We start from the raw sequence: 22,621 nt of genomic DNA, 5'->3' as shown, positions 1-22,621 counted from the left end.
CTGTTACGGTCATCGATTTCACCGATTGCCAATTGTACCATTGTTGTTACTATTTGTTCGATGATTTTGTACAACGCCATGTTCAATGCTCAATGATCACTATTCGCAAATATTATGAATAAATGAATTATAATAGTATACATATTATTATGTAGGTATATTATACATTCTACAATCTACTTATATCATCACGTCATATTGTCATAATATTAAATTTTGTTCATTTATGTTTGAACATAAGTACTTAGGCTGTCGGACACCATATCGTATTTTTACTTAATCTAAGAGAATTTTTACTCTAAATTGTATAGACCTGTATCAGTTTGAAACTAAGTACGAACTATTAAAATATCTATGTATATAGTAAATAATGCACAGATAATGCAATTACCTGTAAACTACCCCTCTCCATTCAGTGTCTAAAACTTCGTGTTCTTTATAAAACATGCAATTATAAATCAATATAATATTATAACGAACCACAGTTAACAGTTGAATCGCTCTGTATAAACAAACAATAACGAGACAAAGGGTTGCTATATTGTAGTTTTGCATTAAACACACACATATAGATATATTATTATTAGGTTTAACTGTTATGAAAAAGTGCTTTCTCGTAAAGTTCAAAACGTATGCGATAGTAACACGCAGTCGTGATTCTTCATTCCAACACAATGCAACCACCGTATTTCATAAATGAAAGACTTTAAACTACATAGTTAAACAAAAAATTATTATAACTTCACAGTATGGACGACCGGACAGTAGACTTAATTTTCGCAGGATCTCTCGAGAACTTGCCTCCAGTTAGTTCGAAAATTGTTAGAATTTTTACTAGTTCTACATTTACAGGCACGTGATGATTGAAATGGCAATAGTTAAAACTAAAAGGTAAAATAATATATTAACTTAACATTTGAAAAAAAACTACTTTCAGATACTACGATGGAGAGAAATACATTAATGGCTCAATGTTATCCAAAACTAAAGGATTTTTGTCGGGAAAAACATGGATTAGAATTTCAGGTGAAAATAATCTAACATCACAAAATGAAACAAATCTGATTTGTGTACCATTTCTTTTTTTCTTTTTCAAAATTATATCTTTAAATATTATTATTACATTTGTATATAACTGTTTATTTGTAAGTAATATAGGTTTTAAACCATTTTTATTCTATGCACTTAGACTTAGGTATTTATTATTATTATTATTATTTTACATATTTGTAACAGTAGCCAACAGTGGCATTGACGGCTAGGTGTTCAACAATATTATTTTTATTACTCAAAATTACTTAAGTATATATATTATTATTATGGGATGTTTATTTTTATGCTTTTGAGTTGCAATTTGCAATTGGGTTATATTTTGCGCTTATGGGCCACAACCCTTGTAAGCAGTATTATTGATAGATCAAATATTTTTGGCGACTATTAAATTGGCTTCCAATATAATTTTCAACAAGTGGCTCTCAAAATACAAAAGTTGAAAAAGTACGCGCTTTAATATTTTTAGCGATACAATGTCGGTTACCGGATAACTGCTTGAAATTATTATTTGTTTATCCGATAACACATTAAGCGGTCACTAATATCGTTGTCTTTGTAAAATTTTACTGCCTATATTTAAAAGATTTCACCGATATCATTAAACGCAGTATTCGCGATCCGCTGCAGTATATTTATTTCAATTCATATACCTACATACCTAGTTAAATATAAAATTAATTTAGTCGAAGAAAATGAATAACGAAAGGGAAAAATTGATTGTAATACCTAATAAATAAGTTTAAATTTAGCTATCATAAGCTTCTCCGAAATGTATTTAAACTATTCAAATATACTAAAAAAGGATGCAAAGCTTATATGGTAATTTGTAACAACGAAAATTACTATAAAATGTAATATTTGTATTTTAAATTATAAAAGTTAAATTTATTTTCGTAAAATGTTGACAACCAATGGATTTATAAAATTAATGTTGAGGGAGCAAACTCAAAGCATACATCTTGGAAATCAAATCAATACGCAAAAATATCGATTACCATGAGTTTGGGAGCCAATTCAGTAGCTCTGTTATTTTTCAATGGAGGAGGCGGCTAAACATGGTAAATGATTATTAGGTAGTAACTATTTTTACTATAAAATGTATTAATTATTATCGTAACATATTTTCATAGGTATTAATACATTATAATTCATATAATTGTTTATTTAATACAAGTTAGTGGCGCAATCAAAATGTATTCAAGGGAGGGAGAGTCTAAAAATATATATTAATATAAAAATTTAATTATCTACTGTTTTTCTTGTGTATATATATAAGTGTTATTACTTAATAAATACAATTGATCATTTTAACATATCCAATGATAATTGACAAATGACAATATAATATTGAAAAACTGTATTATATCAATACCATCAAAATTATACATTACATTTTTTGAAAGATAAAAAAATATATTTAAAACATATTATGTCAATTATAATAATATAATAAAAAGACCAGCGGTTACTAAGTGTAATAAAATCCAAGCTCCAAGCTCTGGTTTTCTTCAGATAATATATTATTTATAACTTCTGCTGTAATTGGCACTTCTCGATGTATATTAAGATTAGTCATCCCATTTAATCTATTTACAGAAGTAGACAGTAGTGTTTCTTAAATAGTTTTTTTTTTAATCAATTAATTAGTTAATGAAAACCGGTAATTTTATCTACACCGTATTCGACATGTCATCAATAAAATACACAATCTTTATCTAAATGCTGACATAGTGACATACTTCAATAAATTTAAAACTAGGTACGACAATAGTTATAGCCTTATATGGAAGGTCGGAGAGGGTCCATCCGGCTGGGCCCTGGGTGTACCACTGATACAAATATACAAAAATACAAAATATTTATATAAATCATAATAATATTACTATTTTATGTTACATACAAATTTGTAATACCTACGTTAAACTATATTATTAATTTTTATTTTTATAAAGATGTAATTACATAGATACAAAATATACTTATTATATGTTATATAATTTGATCTAATCTAATTATCAAATTGTATTTTTCTGGGTGTATTTAAGTTTATAAGTTGGCTTACATACACTTCACAAGTATGTTCATTCCTTTTTTTTATTTAATAATACAGTTACTTATATTTTATAGGTTATATTTATTCAAAATCTGTTTTTTTCATATAAACTTATCTAAAGATAATTCTGTGATAATATTTTCATATACCTATACTTGAGATTTTTAGTTTTATACCATTTAAGGAGTGTTTGGTACTTGGTAGTGATACAAACTTTGTTTTTTTCAGATGACAATTTCCCTGATTTATTTTAAATTATTCTGCAATTATTTTTTTTTTGAAAATATTGATTCCTATATTTTAATCAAAATTCCAATGAGTAATAAATTTTAGGTATGTACAGATGATAGTCAATTGACACCCAGTCAACGGGATAATAAACTTTATGGTTATACATCAAATTAAAATAAATTTGATACTTATTTAGTCATGTTTTTATTAGTTATTATTCAAACAATTATAACAAATTGTAAAATGCTAATAGATTAATATAGAAGCCCACTAGAGTGGAAATCCTCTAACTTGTGGGGAGTGAGATCCCAACACCAATGCCTTTTTAATCGACGTGGGGGCCAAGGGTTATCTGGAATGTATTCATTGGCTAAATTAGATACTATATTTGTATAGTTGATTGATTTGATGTCGAAAATTTGTAGTAGTTTTTGTTGTAATAGAAACTGTTTTGAGTTTTAGGTTTTTGCATAGTGATAAGTTTGAGATGTACTGCTGTTTTGGTATTATTTGGCAAATAGAGATTGATAGGAAGGTCTGGATGGTACATCTTCAAACTTGAATGCCTTAGTATCAGATAGAAGAATCTGACTTTTAGTATTAGGTGTGGACCCCTAGTAGATGCTTCTCTAAGATTAGACCTGAATATTTAGTTTTTGTTGTAGTTAGGATATGTTTTTTTTAGATTTGGATTACATGCAGGCAGATTACTTTTTCTTAGAGTGAGAGTGATATGAAAGGACTTATCTGAATTTATTTTGATTTATTTAATTTAAATCATCTTTTTTAATTTTAATTTTTGGACTTTTTACTCATATTTTTAACTTATTAGTTTATTTCAATATTTAATGTAATATTAGATACTCTATAATAATTGATTTTAAAATTTAGAACAGAAATTTTCTGCATACCTGCATATAAAGGTATATATGGTTATATATACCTTTATATAATATATTTGATGTGTGCTATATATGTATTTATATATAATTCTTTCTTAGTTATTATTGTAAATACTAAATTGCATGCATGTTTGTAAGTATTTAGCCTAAATATAAAAGTCTCGTAAATCAATACAATACATTTGACCTTGGTGTATCTAGGTACCAGGTACGGTCGGTATGATACATTTATAATTTTTAATTTTAGGTGGTTGATATGAGATGGGGTGTTCGTGATGAAGCCACAGACGATCATATGACAACTGAACTTTGTATGAAAGAAATTGAAAACTGTCAACGTTTATCAATGGGACCTAATTTTGTGGTAAAATTTAAAACCTACCTGACTACCCTTGTCCTTTGTATTATAAATTTATACATAACCAGGATAGTGGGTTGTTCTGTGTTCACTTTAATATTAAAGCAAACAACACACGATTGGTTCTATTGAACGCAAATTTGCTATGTATGTTGGCATTTTAAAAGAAAAATTTTATAATGCGCTGATAATAATTTTATTATTTTCATATTATTGCTCAGGAATAAAAAAGTAGCTGTCGACTACCATATCACAAAAAAATTTCAATAAATCATTAAAAATAAATTGAATAAAGTTTTCAATTCTTAGAGATAAAAATAATTTTAATCATTTATAAAAAATATAATATCGTTATGGAAACGGGAAATGGAAAACTTTGTTGACTTGTAATAATTATATGATGCAGTATCTATGTCAAAACATTTACAAAATATCCAAAGACCAATAATAAAATCTAATAATATCTTACATTCGATAGGTATCTAGGTGTGATATTTGATAAAACCATTAAAATATTAGATGGACTGCATATCAACAATAATATTTTACGTTAACGCACTGTAACTTTCAGTTTATACATATTTCGAATTTTTTTAGCAGAACAAACTATATATATAATTTATACTTTGCTTTATATCAAGCGACAATGGCGTCACTTGAGGGTGGAGGCAACTTGGGTATTTGCCCTAGTCTAACATTTACATCAACCTTAAGTTAGCACATTTAAAAATTATGAGAAGTCTTCTTAATAAATCATAATATTGAACATTGATATTTTATTTATTGTTAATTTTTTTGTTGTGTTTTGTAAAGAAGTACATTACCTATATTATTAATCAATATGTTTAGTATTTACATAATGTGACTGTAAATACTGCTAACTACTTGTAAATCAGTATTATAAGGTTTCTATTATACTTATTTATTATTTATTTACACATTACTCAATTATTCTATTTGACTTTTTAAGTCTAATAAATATTTGACAAAATGGTTTATGTTTAATATTTCAAAATCCTGTGTGTGACCTTCATATACCTGAAAATTTACCCCCCCCCTCGCCTACTATAGCACTATCCTATGTGAATCTACGTGGAAAAAATTTTGAGTCGGCAAATCAGTGAGTAGTTGCCCTAGTCAAACTGAAATGACACCACTGTCAAGCGATAATCCCTTCAAACAATTTAACAGAGCAATGTCTTTTTGGTATTTTGCAAATTAATTTGCAAAAATAAAAAGGCATTTTAGATTTTTAAGAATTATTTTTCAAGAAAACTAAAAAATATATAATATAAAATATAATCGAGTTTATATTTTTTTTAAAGTTAGTGAAGTTAGTTTTTGAATTAACAAACTCTTTGTCATTACATTTAAAAAAAAAAAAATGCTAACTTCTCTACTATTTATATATTAACAGCATCTACTCTTGTGGAGCTACAATCTTTTTTCAGTGATGATAGTTTCGATTAAATTTGAATTACCTGTTCTAGCTAGCTTCCAAAGAATCTATTTCACCACCCACAATCCCAAGAATAAGAACAATACCTTCAAGATTAGAGGGTTGTGAAACTTTAATTTTGAGAAACGTTGCATCATATTTTAAAATTAATATTTATTTTCCTGTGTTAGATATAATTATATATGATAAACGAATAATAATACAATTTGCAGGCAAAATCCTTTAATGTTCCCCATAAAAATTGCAAAGTTATGTTCATAGTTTTAAGGATTTGTATAGATATACAAAACTTAATTGGATTAACGAATGACGACTTTAAATTATTATATACCTACTTTACCTGTTGAAAGTCTGACAAGTCTGTATACAAAAATAGTTATTAATGTTATTATGTTTATAAATAAATAATTATGAATTATGAGTGGATGTGAAAAATATATGCAATAAAATATAAATTAGAATACAAGATGCAAAATCTAACTAGCTACACTGAAAATTCGTAGGTTATCTTGAACCTATGTTATTTTAATTCAATCTCAGTCTATATTAAAAAAAAAAGAAATATTCTATACTATTAATTTTAAAAAGATTATTAATTATTGATTCATGTTACTTGTTGTTTTTATTTATATAACAAATAACAATGTATTATTTAATTTTAAATTTTTTATTTATATGAGTATACCTATTGTTTTTGTAATATAATAATTACTAATATTATTATTTTTAATTGTTATTAATTAATATATAATAAATTAAATTCTTTACTACTACCACAATAAGCTTGCTTAAAAGTAGTAGATATTATAAATAAATTTAAAAAAAAAATCTTAGTTATTGTATAGGTAATTATATTCTAATATTTTTTTACCATTACAGGTATTTCTTGGACAAAAATATGGCTATCGTCCGATTCCTACATATATTATTTCATCAGAATTGGAATTATTAAGGGAAGAATTGGTTAATGTTGGTTCAGACGTTACTTTATTAGATATGTGGTATAGAAAAGATAGCAACGCTGTACCCCCAATTTCTGTTCTGCAACCAATTTCTTCAATACTTATCAATTTTAATAATAAGGTAATGTAAAAACCAATGAAGTAAGTCAACAAAATTGTATACAATTTTATTTTCCAGCGAATCCCAAAACTTCAACAACAAGATCAAGCCATTTGGTGGGATACTTTAGCTAAAATGCAGAAATTGTTTAGAAAATCTTCAATAAGTTTATTTAATAGTGGGAAGATTGATAAAGACACTATGCATAACTATTATATGTCAGGTAACTATAAGAAATAGAACATAAAATAATTTAAAATTTATTGATGACTTGTACTTGACTTATATTCAACTTGTTGAATTGGTATTTAGTGACAGAGAGAGAAGTTATAAATGGTATATTAAAAGTAAAGAACACAAAAAATCACTGTCTGGCTTATGTACGCTATATAAACAACATTAATCTCCAAAATCTGAAAAAAGCTTCAAATTTTTTGGACATTGTTAATAGGAGTATTGATACAGAAGCATCTCGTTTATTGGGAAACTTACGAGATGAACGTCTTGTGCAAAAAATAGAAACAACTAATTACCAAAAGTAATTTTATCAATATAATTATTATTATATGTACATTGTACAACATATCATAAATCATAATTATAATTAAATAAAATGTAGCTGAATATTAAATTAGGTAATATGTGTTACCCAATAGTACTTAGATATAAGAATGTTGATGACTGATGAATGTTGACATACTTTTTATTGTCAATTCCAAGTGCCTACATTTTAAAATAATTAAAAAAAACAAATTTTTTTCAATTTATATTGTTACTAAATGCATTACCTACAGTAATTTATTTATAAAATATTAAAATGATGTTTAAAGTAATAAACCTAGTAAATTTTAATTTTAATAAATATTTAATTTATTTGTTAGGTATACAGTTGAATGGATTGGTCGAGAAGGATTGGATACTGAAACACATCAAGAATATTTACAAAATTTCATTATGCATTTTTACAAAAATATTACCAAGTTGGTGGATAGAGCAATGAGAAAAGAAGATTCTAGTCCTCAAGGGCAAATTGTAACTGAAATATTACAGCATTTACATGCTTGTCACAACTCTGTTAAAGTTGGTTTTTCAGATATATTTAAAGAATTTTTTATTTTATTGTATTTTTTATTTTTAAGGTTTTTTATGGGCGTGAAGACAGTTTGAAACATATTGAACAGTATATGAAAAGTAAATGTGAAAAACCAATGATACTTTTTGGTGAAGGTGGTTGTGGTAAAACATCACTCTTAGCAAAGGCTGCAGGCTTAAGTTATTCAACATGGTTCAATAAGACAGCCACCAAGCCACTTTGTGTGATAAGATTCTTGGGAACAACTCCAGACAGTAGCACATTAACTCCAGCATTAATATCTATTTGTCAACAAATATCATATAATTATATGTTGCCGTTTGATGACATACCTGATGACTTAGTACCACTAACAGCTCATTTTAAACATTTATTAACATATGCCACCCGAGAGCAACCTTTAGTATTGTTCTTGGATTCAGTGGATCAGTTAACAGGTACCCAAGATACTAATAATGTATCGTGGTTGCCAACAAGATTGCCTAATAATTGTAAAGTATGTTTATTGAATGTTTATTTTATTAGAATATTTTACTTTTTACTATTATCTAAATAAATTGCTGTTGTAGTTATTGGTGTCCGTAGCAAAAGAAGAAGGCAATTCAGATGTATCTCGAGATTACCATGTATTGCGTAGAATGATTGATGATGGAGAACAATTTATTGAAGTAACTGCACTTGGAGAAGAATTAGCTGAAGAAGTTATTAGGTAAACTATTATTGACTTCATTTTAGTAATTTATAATTTTTAGCTGAATTGTTTTATAATATAAATTAAATTATTATTTATTATAAGTTATATAACTTTTTTTTTTAATTGTATGTCATTATTTACAAACTATTTTTATTTTTACAGATTCTTATACTCGTAAAATGCTATTAAAATTGTACTTTTTCTTTATTTCAAAATCTTTTGCATGTCATTCTAATTAATTTTCAATACCAACCTGTTATTATACTTTATCTTTAGTAATTAGTTTAAAATTATATACATTTAAATCATAGGAAGTGGATGGAAACAGCACATCGAGATTTGACAAATTGTCAGTGGAGACTTGTATCTAATGCTATCAATCAATGTTCTTTGCCGATTTTTGTCAAATTAGTATTTGCTGAGATTTGCCGTTGGCGAAGTTACACAAAACCACAAGAAACTCATTTAGCATCTAATGTTATGGATTCAATAATGATGCTTTTTGAAAGGATTGAAAAGCAACACGGCCGACTCCTTGTCTTTCATGCTTTAGCATATATAACAGCATCAAAGAGTGGTTTGTCTGAATCAGAGCTAGAAGATCTAATATCTTTAGACGACAAAGTGTTAGATGATGTTTATCAATATCATTTACCACCAGTCAGGAGAATTCCTCCTTTATTGTGGACTAGGATTAGAAATGATTTACCAAATTACCTATCAGAAAGAGAAGCTGATGGTGTTAGTGTATTAAACTGGTACCATAGGTATGTTTAATTCAAAATATTGTTTATTTTCTCATGTAGTTAAGTTATTAAAATTGAATATGTTTTACAGACAATTTAGAGATGCAGCTCGAGAAAGATACTTTAAAAATATGAATATGGTTACCTATTTTCATTCTTCTATAGCTGATTATTATTTAGGAATTTGGGGTGGGGGAAATCCAAAACCATTTAAGTATACTGAAATCCAGAGACATAGATTTAACTTACAAAATAGAGAAGGTTCAGCAGATAGAAAAGTACCAGTACAACCTCTAGTGTTTTATTCTAAAGAAGGAACAGCTTCAAGATATAATTTAAGAAAAGTTAGTAGTATAAAATGGCAGAATTAAATTCTGAGCATTATTTACACCAATAACAATTATTTATTCAATTTATAGTTTGGAGAGTTACCATATCACCTTGTACGAGCTCATCGTTTTCAAGATTTATACAAGAATGTTTTATTTAACTATCAATGGTTGCATGCAAAGTTATCTTCATGTCCTTTACAAGCCGTCCTAAGTGACTTTGAGGATGCTTGTGCAAATATTGATGACCGAGATGCCACTAGGTAAAATGTTTTTAAACTATATACCTCATTACCATATTTCTTGAAATATTTAATGTATATTTTTTATTTCAAAACGTCAATAAGCAATGAGATCAAATTAAGGCAAAGGTCAGGTTTTGATTTTATAAATAAAATGTGTTTGTCCCATACAGGATATGCCAAATCTGACATGGCAATGGTCTAGGATGCCATACATCCTGAATGAAGCTTTTTTTTAGAATTTCAAATTAATTTTAGTATTTATTTTTAGAGAGTTGATACTTGTCGCTGATGCTTTAAGACTAGGTGGAGCAATACTTAGTGAGTTTCCTGATATGCTTGCTCCTCAATTAATTGGTCGTTTATTACCTGAAATCGGATCAAATCCAAATATAAAAAGTTTATTAGCAGAATGTGATAAATTTGGACCAGATAATTGTGCTCTTATACCTTATTATCATTGTTTACATACTCCGGGAGGTCCATTAAAAGTATTAATTTTGTTAACTGTTATAATTTTTTTCTAACCATATTTTATTTGTATATAGTATTCTCTAGAAGGTCATCAATTTGCTGTTTTTGATTTTCAAGTTACATCCGACTATAGATATATTGTGTCAATATCAAATAGATTTATTACATGGGATTTATCTACAAGTGATATGACTAGAAATGTAAATCCAGGATTGGAAGGAATTATGCAAGCGTTGTGTTTGAGTCCTGATAATCGCTATGCTGCAGCTTATACCAACAATAATCAAGTAAAATAACGGTTTTTAGATGTATCATTCATGATAATTTGAGTATAATTTATAAATATAAAAATATTGAAATTATCTGTAGACTGTATTATTGAACTGTCTTACAAGTGAATTTATTGTTATTGAAAATCCTTTTGAAAATGGAGAAATGGTTTCGGGTGTTAACATGCTAAATACTCATTTATTTGTACATGGATCATTTTCATTATGCAGATATGACTTAAGAGGAAATTTAGAATCCAAGTATTCGATAAATTATTTTTTTAATTTATTCAATCTATTACTATTTATAAGTTTAATATTTAAAATTTAATTTTTTTTATTATTCTATTATTAGTTCAGATTATAAACTATTTTTTTTTTCATTTGGTAAATATTGTTTTGCAGAATTACAACAAATGAAGATCCTAATAAATGGGTTTTGATGTCTGTGAAATTCACTACATTGACTTGCAATCGTTTTATATTTTGGTCAGGCAGAATGGATGACACTAGGATGATGATGCAAACAACAAAAGATAATAATACTGGCCCAAAATTCTATTTTCATAGTGCTATGGCTATTAATAAGGAAGAAACTAGATTGTATTGTTGTCCAACTAAAAATTCTTATGATATTTCTCAATTTGATTTTATTGACAATGAATGGAAATTGATTAAAGATTTAGAACATAGTAAAGCATTATTTTTATCAAATTATTTCAATTATATGAGTTGTATTTTAACACTATAATAATTAATTTTAGTTAGTAATTGCACAGTGCTTCAAATTAAATTATCAGAGGATTCGTCGTCACTTTTGGGTACAATTTCAAATGGTTTTTGTATTTGGGATTTGTCTTCAGATGGTACAAAAGTGTTACATTTACCACACGGAGTACGTAACATTACTATAAACATGATGCAGTCAAATTCATGTATGTTGTCAGCCGACAAACGGTTTTTGGTTGCTGGAGTTCGGTAAGTATTAAACTATTACTATTAACCCAATAATCACATTAAAAGAATGCTATATACATATGGTTGCTTAATGATTTTTAGAAAAATGTTATATGTGTGGAATATGGAAACTGAACTATTAATTAAAGTATTAGACGCACATTTTGGTCGTATAATATCACTTTTGCCATTAACTACAGGCAATTGGAATTCTGTGATAACTTCATCCATCGACAGATCAGTAAAGGTATGGAACATCAACAATATATTTGAACAAGTCCATGTTATCGATCGACATGAATTACAAATTGATTCTATAAGGTAAAATGTGAATTTTAAAAATAGGTACCTAATTATATGTAAACAATTAATTAATATTTTAATGACTTTCAAGTTTATCACACTCTGGCTTGGCAGCTACTGTAACACGAGGTTGCGTTGGAATATGGGATATTAATACGGGAAGATTAATCCAACAGCTAGCGGATAATTTATTGGGAGCTATTGTTACTCAAGCATTAATTACACCTGATGGAAAATATATAGTGTGTTCTGAGTCTGGAAATTTACTCATCTGGAATCGTATCTTATGTCGAGTAATTTTTAAGCAACAACAACCTGGAATCCAGCAAATAATGCTTTTAGATGAAGCAACAAAATGCCTTACGGTTTCAAAACAAGAAGAAATAAATGTAGAAACTCAGCAAAATATTGATGCTACAGCGGTTGTGAGATCTATCCCAGATGGAAAAACTATTTATTCATTTGATTATCAAGTACGTAATGTTACGGGTATGGAATTCAAAGAGCTTGTTGTAACCTCAGATGGACTTAATTTGATTGCTCTGGCTAGTGATAAAGGTCACAGAGAAGCACTCCATATATTTAATGCGTCCAACGGTGAATATGTTACTAAAATTGTTCTCAAACAATCAGGAATGAAGGTAGGCATACTTCTTGAATTTATATTTAATGCATAGTGGGATTCATTGAATAATACACTTATTAATTGTTAAACATAAAAATATTTATTTAATTCAAATATTTAAATTAAAACCTAGAATAAAAGTTGTTCGGTTATTCGAGAATAGAATAATTAAATGATTTTACCCTAGACTAGCACGATTAGAAATGAGGAATTATTATAATACAAGCGGTGATTCTACTTGCATAGAGCAAGAAGTTACATGAATCCATGAATTTGGGATGTTAGATTAGGTATATACTATTTAGGTATATCCATATTTGTATGTGGCTGACTAATAGTATGTTCATACATTTAGACCTTCCAGCTTCCTTGATTATGAACAGAGGTTATTCATATGCAAAAGTCTATTGCTGATTATTTAAACTAATTTATCTAATATATATCTATAGGCAGAAATCCATTGAAAAAGTTGTGGGCTACGATTTTTCTCATAAACCAAAGCCGTTAGAAATGTATTAATTGTATGCAATATGTATATGTAATGGATTTTATTTTCATTTTCATTTAGTGAGATAGATCTCTAAAACTGGAGAGCGAATTTTGTTATTTGGGGTCTTGTTAGATTCACATTGGCTAGGAGAAATGCAATGAAGATTTTCAGAATTTTAAATTTTATAATTAATTCACTACAGATCTTCAAAAAAAAAAAAATTAAAACACATTTTATTGGGAGTTTTTTTTATGTTTTTCAGCTTTATAGCTTTGTAGTGAGTTAACAATTGAAGATAAAGTTCTGAAAATCTTCACAGCACTTCTCCTAGACTAAGTGAATCTAACAAGACCCCAAATAACAAAACCCTTTCTCCAGTTTTGGTAATCTACCACTCTAAATGAAAATCTAACAAAAAATAACAATATTTTTAACTGTGAAAAATTATTATACATGGTGATTCTTTTATCATAAAACACTCATTATTTCAAAAAGTATTCATGTTTTTGAAAACATTTTTTTACATAGTTTCATGTTTTTAAAAAAACAACGTTTTTATTAAAAAAATTATATTTTTAAATATTTTTTATCCTTATATTTTTTTTAAGATTTTTACTTTTTTTAATGACAACATAGAGTTTTATTTTCACATTTCAAAGCAGAATAATTTTCTGAGTATTTTGATTCATAAAAATTGAATTTAGGGCGAGTAGTTTATGAGTTATAAGTATTTAAAATTTATATGCGTGGAGTGGAGTAGTATGGAGTTATCCCGCAAAATATTGGTCCACTACTCCGCTTGTCTAAACATTAAATACGTATAACTCATTAACTACTCGCCCTAAATTCAATTTTTATGTATCAAAATATTCAGAAAATTATTCTGCTTTGGAATATGAAAATTGAAATTAAAACTCTATGCTGTCATTCAAAAAAGTAAATAACTTAAAAAATATAATTTTTTAATAAAAACGTTGTTTTTTTAACAACTTGAAATTATGTAAAAAAATGTTTTCAAAAACATGAATACTCTTTGAAATAATGAGTGTTTTATGATAAAATAATCACTGTATATTGTATTTCCAAATTAATATAATTATATTTATTTTGTTATATTTGACAGACGATAAAACAAATCATTATAGGACAGTGTTCCAACTTATAATTTTAATTTTCATATAAAATATTATGTAAAATATTATACAAACAAATTTATAATATAAAAATTATTATGCGTTATATTTCTTGTTTTTTAAGAATATAATATATAAAAATGAAACTACAAAATTTTTATGTTTGCAAGAATGTTTGAGGGGGCTTGGTGGACTTTTTTTTGGGGGGCTCTAAGCCCCCTCAAGCCTCCCTTCCCCCGATTACCACCAATGTATATATGTCTCCCCCTTTTAAACATATAAATTAAACCTATCACACATTAACATAGTAATACACATCCATATAACAGAAGTTTATTTCAATAACAAGTTATACATACAGGATGATACATGTAAGTTACTATAAATCTCCCAAAAAAGATGTATAGGATTGACATATTGTTCACTAGTTATTTTTATAAAAGTTCACGCAAATGGTCTAAATTAATGTATTGATTAGAGGAATGTAGTATGGCTGCACTGAGGTTTTTATTTATGGCGTGGAGAAAAGGATAAGAAACTGAGTTATACTGAGTTATAGTTATTCACAGTTATTCAAATTTAAATTGTATTCTTCCTTTACCTATGGTTAGTCTTAAATATTAGAGATCTGTAGAAGTGTTCAATCTGCTTAATTATTTCAAGTTTGGTTATATAACTAAAATAACTAATTTATTTAATACAATTAAATTCTTCAAAAATCTATGTTGATGTTTATTAATACAAAAAATAATTATTCATAACATTTTAGAAATGAGATTTAACCATTTAATGGCTATAAAATATTCCCAAAAGAGGCAGCGTTATTTTATGTTAAGCAAAATGAATCATATTTTTATTGCTTTAATTATGACAATCATGTGTGGTGCTAAAGTTGTAAACAGATCATGTGACTTGGAAAATTATAATGTTCAATGTCAACTGAGGGAGAAGTGTATGGATTTAATAATTAATTCTCATGTGGCAATGTGTATCTATAAATCTATGAATGAAGCTTGGAATAATTGTATGCAAAGTATTTGGAACATTTCAGTGAATGACACCAAATATGGCGCTGATCTGAAGAGAAATAAATGACAATCAGGAAGAACTAAAATAAAAAATACTGCAGCCTTATGCAAAGGAAGTCATGATATAGTGACAATTTATGTAGAAACTATTGTTCCTACAGATATTGCAAATTTAGACCAATATGGGTAGGGAAAGAACATAAGCATATGATATATAACTGCACTCCAAAATAATTCAATAAAATTGAAGTCAAATTATAATGTGCAATTTTAAAACCAATTATTGTAAGGTTAAGGAATTAGATTAAATTGATTTCATCATAATGTAAACATAATTTGTATAGACCTCAATATTCAGTAGTTAAATGTTGATAATTGTTATATAATAAAGTTTTAGATTCAATAAGATAATTTATTATTATTTTTATTATTTAAAAAAAAATGTAAAGTTATGAATGTTTTAAAAAATTACAATTTAACATCTAACCTGCATAGCACAAGTCTGTGGATATGCCAAGTGTGTACTCTGTTCTATTACTATAAAATTTATCTTGCTTTTTGTTGTATAACATGAGCATTTTTTTTCAAGTATAGTTTATTTGCAATTTTAGCCTGTGTTCATCGATACATACAATTATTCGTATTTCGGAATATATTAATGTATGAAAAATTGAAAAGAAATATGTTGTTTTTTATTTTTACATAAATCTATTTTGACTTAATATTTTATCATTGAGAGTTGTATAATGTATAGATACTATACAAAGTACAAAAGAATAACAGAACGACCAAATTAGACATATAATTTGAATACACTCGGTGTTTGTAACCGTAGACAATAATTGATATTGATCTTTATTCAAGTCATGTGACTTACATATATCATATGTTGCCTATTTATTTTTATTCCTATCTACTAAAACAGTAATCAAGATTATACAAATTAGTAGCACCAATTTTTTTCTTTAAATTAAATTATATACCTAGAGTTTTAAATAATATTAAGATAGAATAAAAAAACCGTTTTGATGAATTAAATATAAAAACTAAATACTATAGTAGGTATGCATGATTCAAAAAAAAAAATGATCTATTTATGAATGTATGACAAATCAAAAAACCAAAATTTTAATATGTCCAAGTATTATTTATCATAGTAAAAGTAGTATAACTATAGTACATAAAAAAAAAAAAAAAATGAAATTCTGTTTTGCATCTTACTTAAGATAACATTAATTACCTATATACAATTATAAACAGTTAGCTTTAGTAATAAAGACATTGTGATTAATAATCATTAATGTTTTTTAAACTATAATGTATTTTTTATTTTAATTCTTCTTTATTATTTATTGATCCATTACAATCAATCGTGATAATTTGAAAAATGGATGTAAAATGTTTAAAATTGCTTAATTATTCAGTTGTTTAGATATTATAAATAACTTAAGTAAATTCAACTTAAAACAGCATTAATTATTTATAGCTAGTAATTAAGTCAGTAATAAAGACACTATGGTTAATAGTTGTTAATACTTTTTAAACTATAGGTAGGCACTTAATGACTTAATATATTTTTAATTTAATAACTGTTATCTTAATACTTCTCAATTCAGTTATTACATTTTTCTATGATAGTAAAAAAATAAATAACTATATAATAAGATATGTTAATATATATATATATATAAAATTCATGATTATTCAGTATAAAATATAATAATATTTTTACAAAATTATAATTATCTTGAATTAATTTTAGAACATGTTCAGTACAAAAACAAGTTAAACAACAAAAATTATAGTGGCAATAATCATTAACCAATAATGATTTTTCAAATAGTTTGATTATTGTAATATAAGCTGATAATAAACCATATTAATGGGGTGACAAAGTTCAAAAATGTTCTACCTTGACTTTTAATGTTATTATTATGGAGCACTTAGAATTAAAATAAAGTTTAAGTATTTGTTGAAAGTCATATACAAAATAATAATAAAAATAAATACTGTGACTGATATTCTTTCTTGATATGTCCGCAAGATTAACTAATAATATTTTCTTGTTTCCAGGATATTATGTTTATTGTAGCAATGCCACATCGAGCTAATTTAGTTGCCGTGATAAATCCTGACAAAGGTATGTTGTTTGATATCCGTACAAAGAAATTTTTAAAATCAGTTCCAAAATGGGGAGGATTTTGTACAAAAGATGGAAAATACGGTTTATATGCACCTACCAGAGGGGGTCTAGAGCTTTTGGAACTTAAAAAAGGAAGCTCTGTAAAGACGTTTATACCACGAGTTGCTGAAGGTGTATTTACAGTAATTTGTATGTTTAATAAAACTGATGAATATGTATTATATTATCATAGCGGAAAGAAAACATTGAGAGTTTTTCGGTTTGTTTAAAATTCCTTAGTGATGTTCAGTATTGTGCACTTATATATGAACAATTACTTAACAGACTTACTGATGCAAAAATGTTAGCCAACTATCGTGTACCTGCAGAACTAAGTGCTATTGAAACAACAGAGGATGGACGAGCAGTTGTTATAGCTACAGTGGACGGATGTCTAACAGTTTTAGCCATAGCCGATCCGAATAAAGATTCATTTCTCTCAGCGTTGCCCTCTAGAGATGAAACTGTAAGTGCTAAGAATGTTTTTTCTTTTTATTATAAATTCTAACAATTTAACATTACTAATTATTAATTTAGTGGAAAAAGAAAATGGATAAACAACGAACAGCAAAATTATTCAAAGCTGCGGCTGCTATTACTAAGTTCTGTGTATCTGTAAATGAACCAAATTTAAAAGAAGAAGTTGGAAATAATATAAATAATTCACAACTAATACATTCATCAAAAATATTGTCAAAAGGATAAAATAGATTTGTATTTATCTTCCAGAGTTTTATTAGTTTGTAGTTCTACATTATAATATGTACTGTATTTAAATTGATTTTAATAAATCAAAATAAATCATTTTACATATTATTACTTCAAAAGTCAAATTATTTTTATTGGTTCTTTCTTTTATTCAATACAATTTATTTAGATTATAGGATTTAATTTTTATTAACTATCAATAAGTTTAAGGCAACACTTCTGAAAAAATAATTTATTTTAATTTCAACAATAAATAAATTTAAAAAAAATAATATAACTATATTTTAAAACAATAAATATTGTAATCTAATAAAAAATCTAGGTCTAAACAGATTCATTGGTCGCTAAAAATGTATTCAGGAATCAACTCCAGTATCTAAGTGCAGAGTCTGTTTCATTAATTCGTAAGTAGAAAATGACACAGCTACCATAGGTACAGCTCTAATAAAATTAATACTCATGCCTCGATATAATCCGTTTGTAACACCGTCAGTACGATAAACTGTTACTAAGGTCTTGATCATACCATGTCTAAAATGAGAAATAAATAATTAAAAATAAAAACTGTATATTTTAGGTAGAATTATTAAAATGATTACAATAAATATTATACAATGAATGTATTAAACCAGTGGCGTATTTTAAATTTTTTTTTTTATGAGAAATTTGAAAAATAGCAAAGTTGATAATATTAAAAAAAAACAACTTACGAGTTATGAATTAAAATTATATTATTCCATTGTTATTATAAATACAAATTAGGAGTTTTTAAAGTTTAACGTCTTTTTTATTGCCAGTTCATTAATAATTTTTTCAGGTGTTACGACCCTCCCCCCCAAAAAATAAATATGCTGTTGTATTAAACTATAAAATGTAATTTGAAGTTACTCACCCATATTTTGCATTGTTATCCATGCTTGATAATTGCATTCTTCTTCTTGTTACATCCAATGGATAAGAAACGCACTGCGCGAGTGCACCAGATAAACCACCACATAATAATTTTGCTGGTATAGTAAGCACAGCACCACCTATTTAAAATAAACTCAAATAATTTAGGTAGCCTTTAATAAAGCATTAGAACTCACCAGAATCTTTGTCAGATGGTTTACTAAACCAATTTGGTAATGTTTTCAAACAAAATTTTTTAATAGTTTCAAAACAGAAGAATGTTAAACCTGCATATGGTACCATACCACATAATGTAGGAACAAAACCACGATATAAAGCTTTTACTCCTCCTTCCTATTAAAACTGTTATCAATATACATTATACACTTTATATAGCATGCGATTTTCAAAGTACATTTTGGATAATGGATTTAGCTGTATGTACAATCCCATTGTAAACATGTTCACCAGTTACTTGAAATGCTAATCGTGCTCTAATTGTATCTAGAGGATATGTGATGGTAACTGCTGTAACTCCAGCTGATGAACCAGCCACAAACTTTCCAATATGTGAACCATTCCCAAGAATGGATCCCAGTAGCTGAAAATAGTTTATTTTAAAATTGTTAATATTATAATTAAATTAAGAATTAATTAGTTTAATAGGTAATATTACTGTTTTGTAGAATTCAAATGAAGTGAATTGAATAGCAGCATATGGGAAAACTCTCACCATTTGAGCACCATTGCCCTTATATAATGCTATAAAACTCTCACGTTTAACAATTTCAGCAAGACCACTAAACACTCCTAAAATAGTTAATTAATAATCAATTAATTTGATTTGTATTTCAACAATATGAATAGCTACTTGTTTTATTAAATTACATAAATACATGTATATTAAAATAACAAATAATAAATAACTAAACCTCATAATTTAAAAATTTTAATGCTATATTTGTGCTATTATATGGATATATGATAATTATCTATGTCAGTTTATTTCAATTCTAATGACCAAGTATTTCATAATATTATAATGTTTAAACTATCAAATAAAATATATTGGTAATCTACACATTTAATAATCTATTGTAAAGTTATTAGATTACATAATCGTGAAAATAAATTATTAACCTTGCATGATTATATATTATAGTATTTTTTTTATTTTTACAGAAGTTAAACTGTAGCAATACTTGTATATTTTACAGAATTTAAATTAAATAAAACATAATTTGATAAATAATTCTTTAAAATAACAATATTAAATGCAAACTGATTTTTCAGAGAAAATCTTAGGTCAGAGAAACTTTAGGTACTAATAAGAAAAAAATCTATCAATTTCTAATCAGTTTATTACACAATTGATAAAAATTTCCAATGCCTAGTCTATTTCAATATTATGGACTTAAAGTAAGTACATTAAACATGTTTTATTTATAATTTTATAAATATATTTAATATTATTTACAAAATTATTTTTGTAGTTTATTAATTTATTATTTACTTATAAATTATTATTTTTTTTTTTTTAAATTTAGAATTTGCACAATTTGTCAACATATATTTTTTTTATGATAAGTACAAATGATATTTACAGGGTTAATAAAATATGATAAAAAAGGAATAAAATAAATTAGCTACATTTTAGAAAGACTAAGGACTTGAAGAAGGAGCCATTCAGTGATGGAATTTCGTGACATTGAAGACTATTTTTAAAATTTATAAATGCATATTTTAAACATTCAATTTAAAAAATAGGTACAGTTTTGTTGCTTATTAAATTATTTTGCAATAACATTTATAAATTTTTTTGGTCATAACATACACAGGTATCATTAAATATTGAAAATATAATAAAATTTAATTTTTATATTGCTTTATTTTACTTCATTTAAATAATGACAATGTTTTTTTTTTATATTTTTGACCAAAAATATGAATTTGTATGTAATTACCTAGGCTCTTTTTTTAGTTAAAAATGTTACTTACAATTTAATAAAGCAATATTTAATGTATAATAATCTTAACATTAATTAAAATAGCAAAAGGAATTTTTACCGAAATTTGCATAATGCTTGTTATGGGCTTGTAACAATATTTTTATTCGGTCCAAAGGAGCAACAGCCGTTTTTGAACACATACCAGCAACACCTATAAAAATCAATAGGGTGTAATTGAAGCAATCAAATAATATCTTATAGCAGCAAAAAAATTAGCAACAAAGCCTCACCACCCGCAAACAAAGATTTCATCACATAGGTTAAATCTTTTTCCTGCGTCTGCTTCAGCACGATCACTTCTTTAGTTTCAGACGCCAAAGCCATGGTCTGTATGGATATTGTTGGAAATTATTAATAATACGTCGTACACTTTCACTCGGATCACGGAAGAGAGAGAAGAAATATCTAGACGAATTCAGTTCGTAAATTTACGACGGGAAAATTGCGGCAGACCGGAAGCACCACGGCACACCGTCCACAATCGAATGTGCCATGGCCCGATCGTCGCTTCGGGTTATATCATTCAAATTCCCAACTACTGGCTACTTAAAATATGGGTAGGTACAACGTACAACTGCGGACCTTGAAAATAACTTTCACGCGCGACATTCAATTGAGGAGGATACGCCGCTTAAAATTTCTACGATAATATTATGCACGCACGATGCCGCGATAAAAAAATGATATGACCCACTCCGCGTGTTAACAATAATACAACACAGCACGGCGAGCGCCAGCAGCACACGCGCATTAGACGGACGTCATGGCATAAATACACCGAATTATAACGTTATTATCTATGTATTATCTATGCCTGTATGTATGTTTTATGCCATGACACGCATAGAAAGCGCGGTGATGTTCACAGACTGAGCAGACCCTAGTTTAATTTCTATTCTATATTTCTAGTTTCTACTTCTACTCACTATTCACCAGGCCCGCTCTGACCTATTCAGCTGCCTTTGTTCAACAAACAAATTGCTGCCCCCCTACTCCATTGATCACTTAATATCATACCTTAACTGAATAAAAATTGTATTTGCATATTTATGAGGATTGTAGCATATAAGTTGTAAGTACCTATATCAAATATAATGATTATGTAATGTATAGACCGTGTTATTGATTCATATTTAATCATGCTGTTTACTCATTATTGAGAGTATTGAACACTAGTACTCGGCTTATCTTGGGTAATTCCCGCGGACTGACGAAATTATACAGATTTAAAAGTTATTTAAATAACTCCCTAATCCCTACAGCCACCCTTTTGAAGCTATTGTAGTATTGTATACTATGTCACTAGTTATTATCCAGTTATAATTTAAAA

The 22,621-nt window shown here is 26.9% G+C and overlaps 2 protein-coding genes across 5 annotated transcripts; one reads left to right on the top strand and one right to left on the bottom strand.

Moving 5' to 3' along the window:
• Positions 1-616: 616 nt before the first annotated feature.
• LOC113556145 (NACHT and WD repeat domain-containing protein 2) lies at positions 617-18,424 on the top strand. Of its 4 annotated transcripts, XM_026960918.1 has the most exons (23): positions 617-852; positions 938-1,026; positions 4,487-4,603; positions 6,936-7,139; positions 7,197-7,341; positions 7,431-7,656; positions 8,000-8,198; positions 8,258-8,707; positions 8,781-8,920; positions 9,217-9,672; positions 9,743-9,995; positions 10,071-10,243; positions 10,328-10,351; positions 10,494-10,713; positions 10,771-10,983; positions 11,066-11,226; positions 11,371-11,657; positions 11,730-11,943; positions 12,025-12,243; positions 12,317-12,866; positions 17,575-17,903; positions 17,969-18,149; positions 18,221-18,424. In XM_026960918.1, the coding sequence occupies exons 1-23, from the start codon at positions 750-752 to the stop codon at positions 18,386-18,388; spliced, it is 5,121 nt and encodes a 1,706-aa protein (XP_026816719.1). In that variant the 5' UTR covers positions 617-749; the 3' UTR covers positions 18,389-18,424. The 4 variants fall into 4 exon arrangements, with proteins under 4 accessions (XP_026816719.1, XP_026816745.1, XP_026816728.1 ...); XM_026960944.1 differs by lacking the exon at positions 18,221-18,424 and having other exon boundaries at positions 17,575-17,641; positions 17,969-18,126; XM_026960927.1 differs by lacking the exon at positions 10,328-10,351 and having other exon boundaries at positions 618-852.
• Positions 18,425-18,608: 184 nt separating this feature from the next.
• LOC113548153 (graves disease carrier protein-like) lies at positions 18,609-21,615 on the bottom strand. Its single transcript, XM_026948875.1, has 7 exons — positions 21,522-21,615; positions 21,350-21,442; positions 19,959-20,092; positions 19,698-19,883; positions 19,480-19,636; positions 19,284-19,422; positions 18,609-18,922 (listed from the first exon to the last, which is right to left on the bottom strand). The coding sequence occupies exons 1-7, from the start codon at positions 21,613-21,615 to the stop codon at positions 18,748-18,750; spliced, it is 978 nt and encodes a 325-aa protein (XP_026804676.1). The 3' UTR covers positions 18,609-18,747.
• Between the last annotated feature and the right edge of the window lie 1,006 nt (positions 21,616-22,621).

This window comes from Rhopalosiphum maidis, chromosome 4, assembly GCF_003676215.2.
Source record: "Rhopalosiphum maidis isolate BTI-1 chromosome 4, ASM367621v3, whole genome shotgun sequence".
In the NCBI taxonomy this organism is placed as follows: Eukaryota; Metazoa; Arthropoda; class Insecta; order Hemiptera; family Aphididae; genus Rhopalosiphum; species Rhopalosiphum maidis.
Note: the sequence above shows the minus strand (reverse complement) of the source record. Positions and strands in the feature narration are given on the sequence as shown.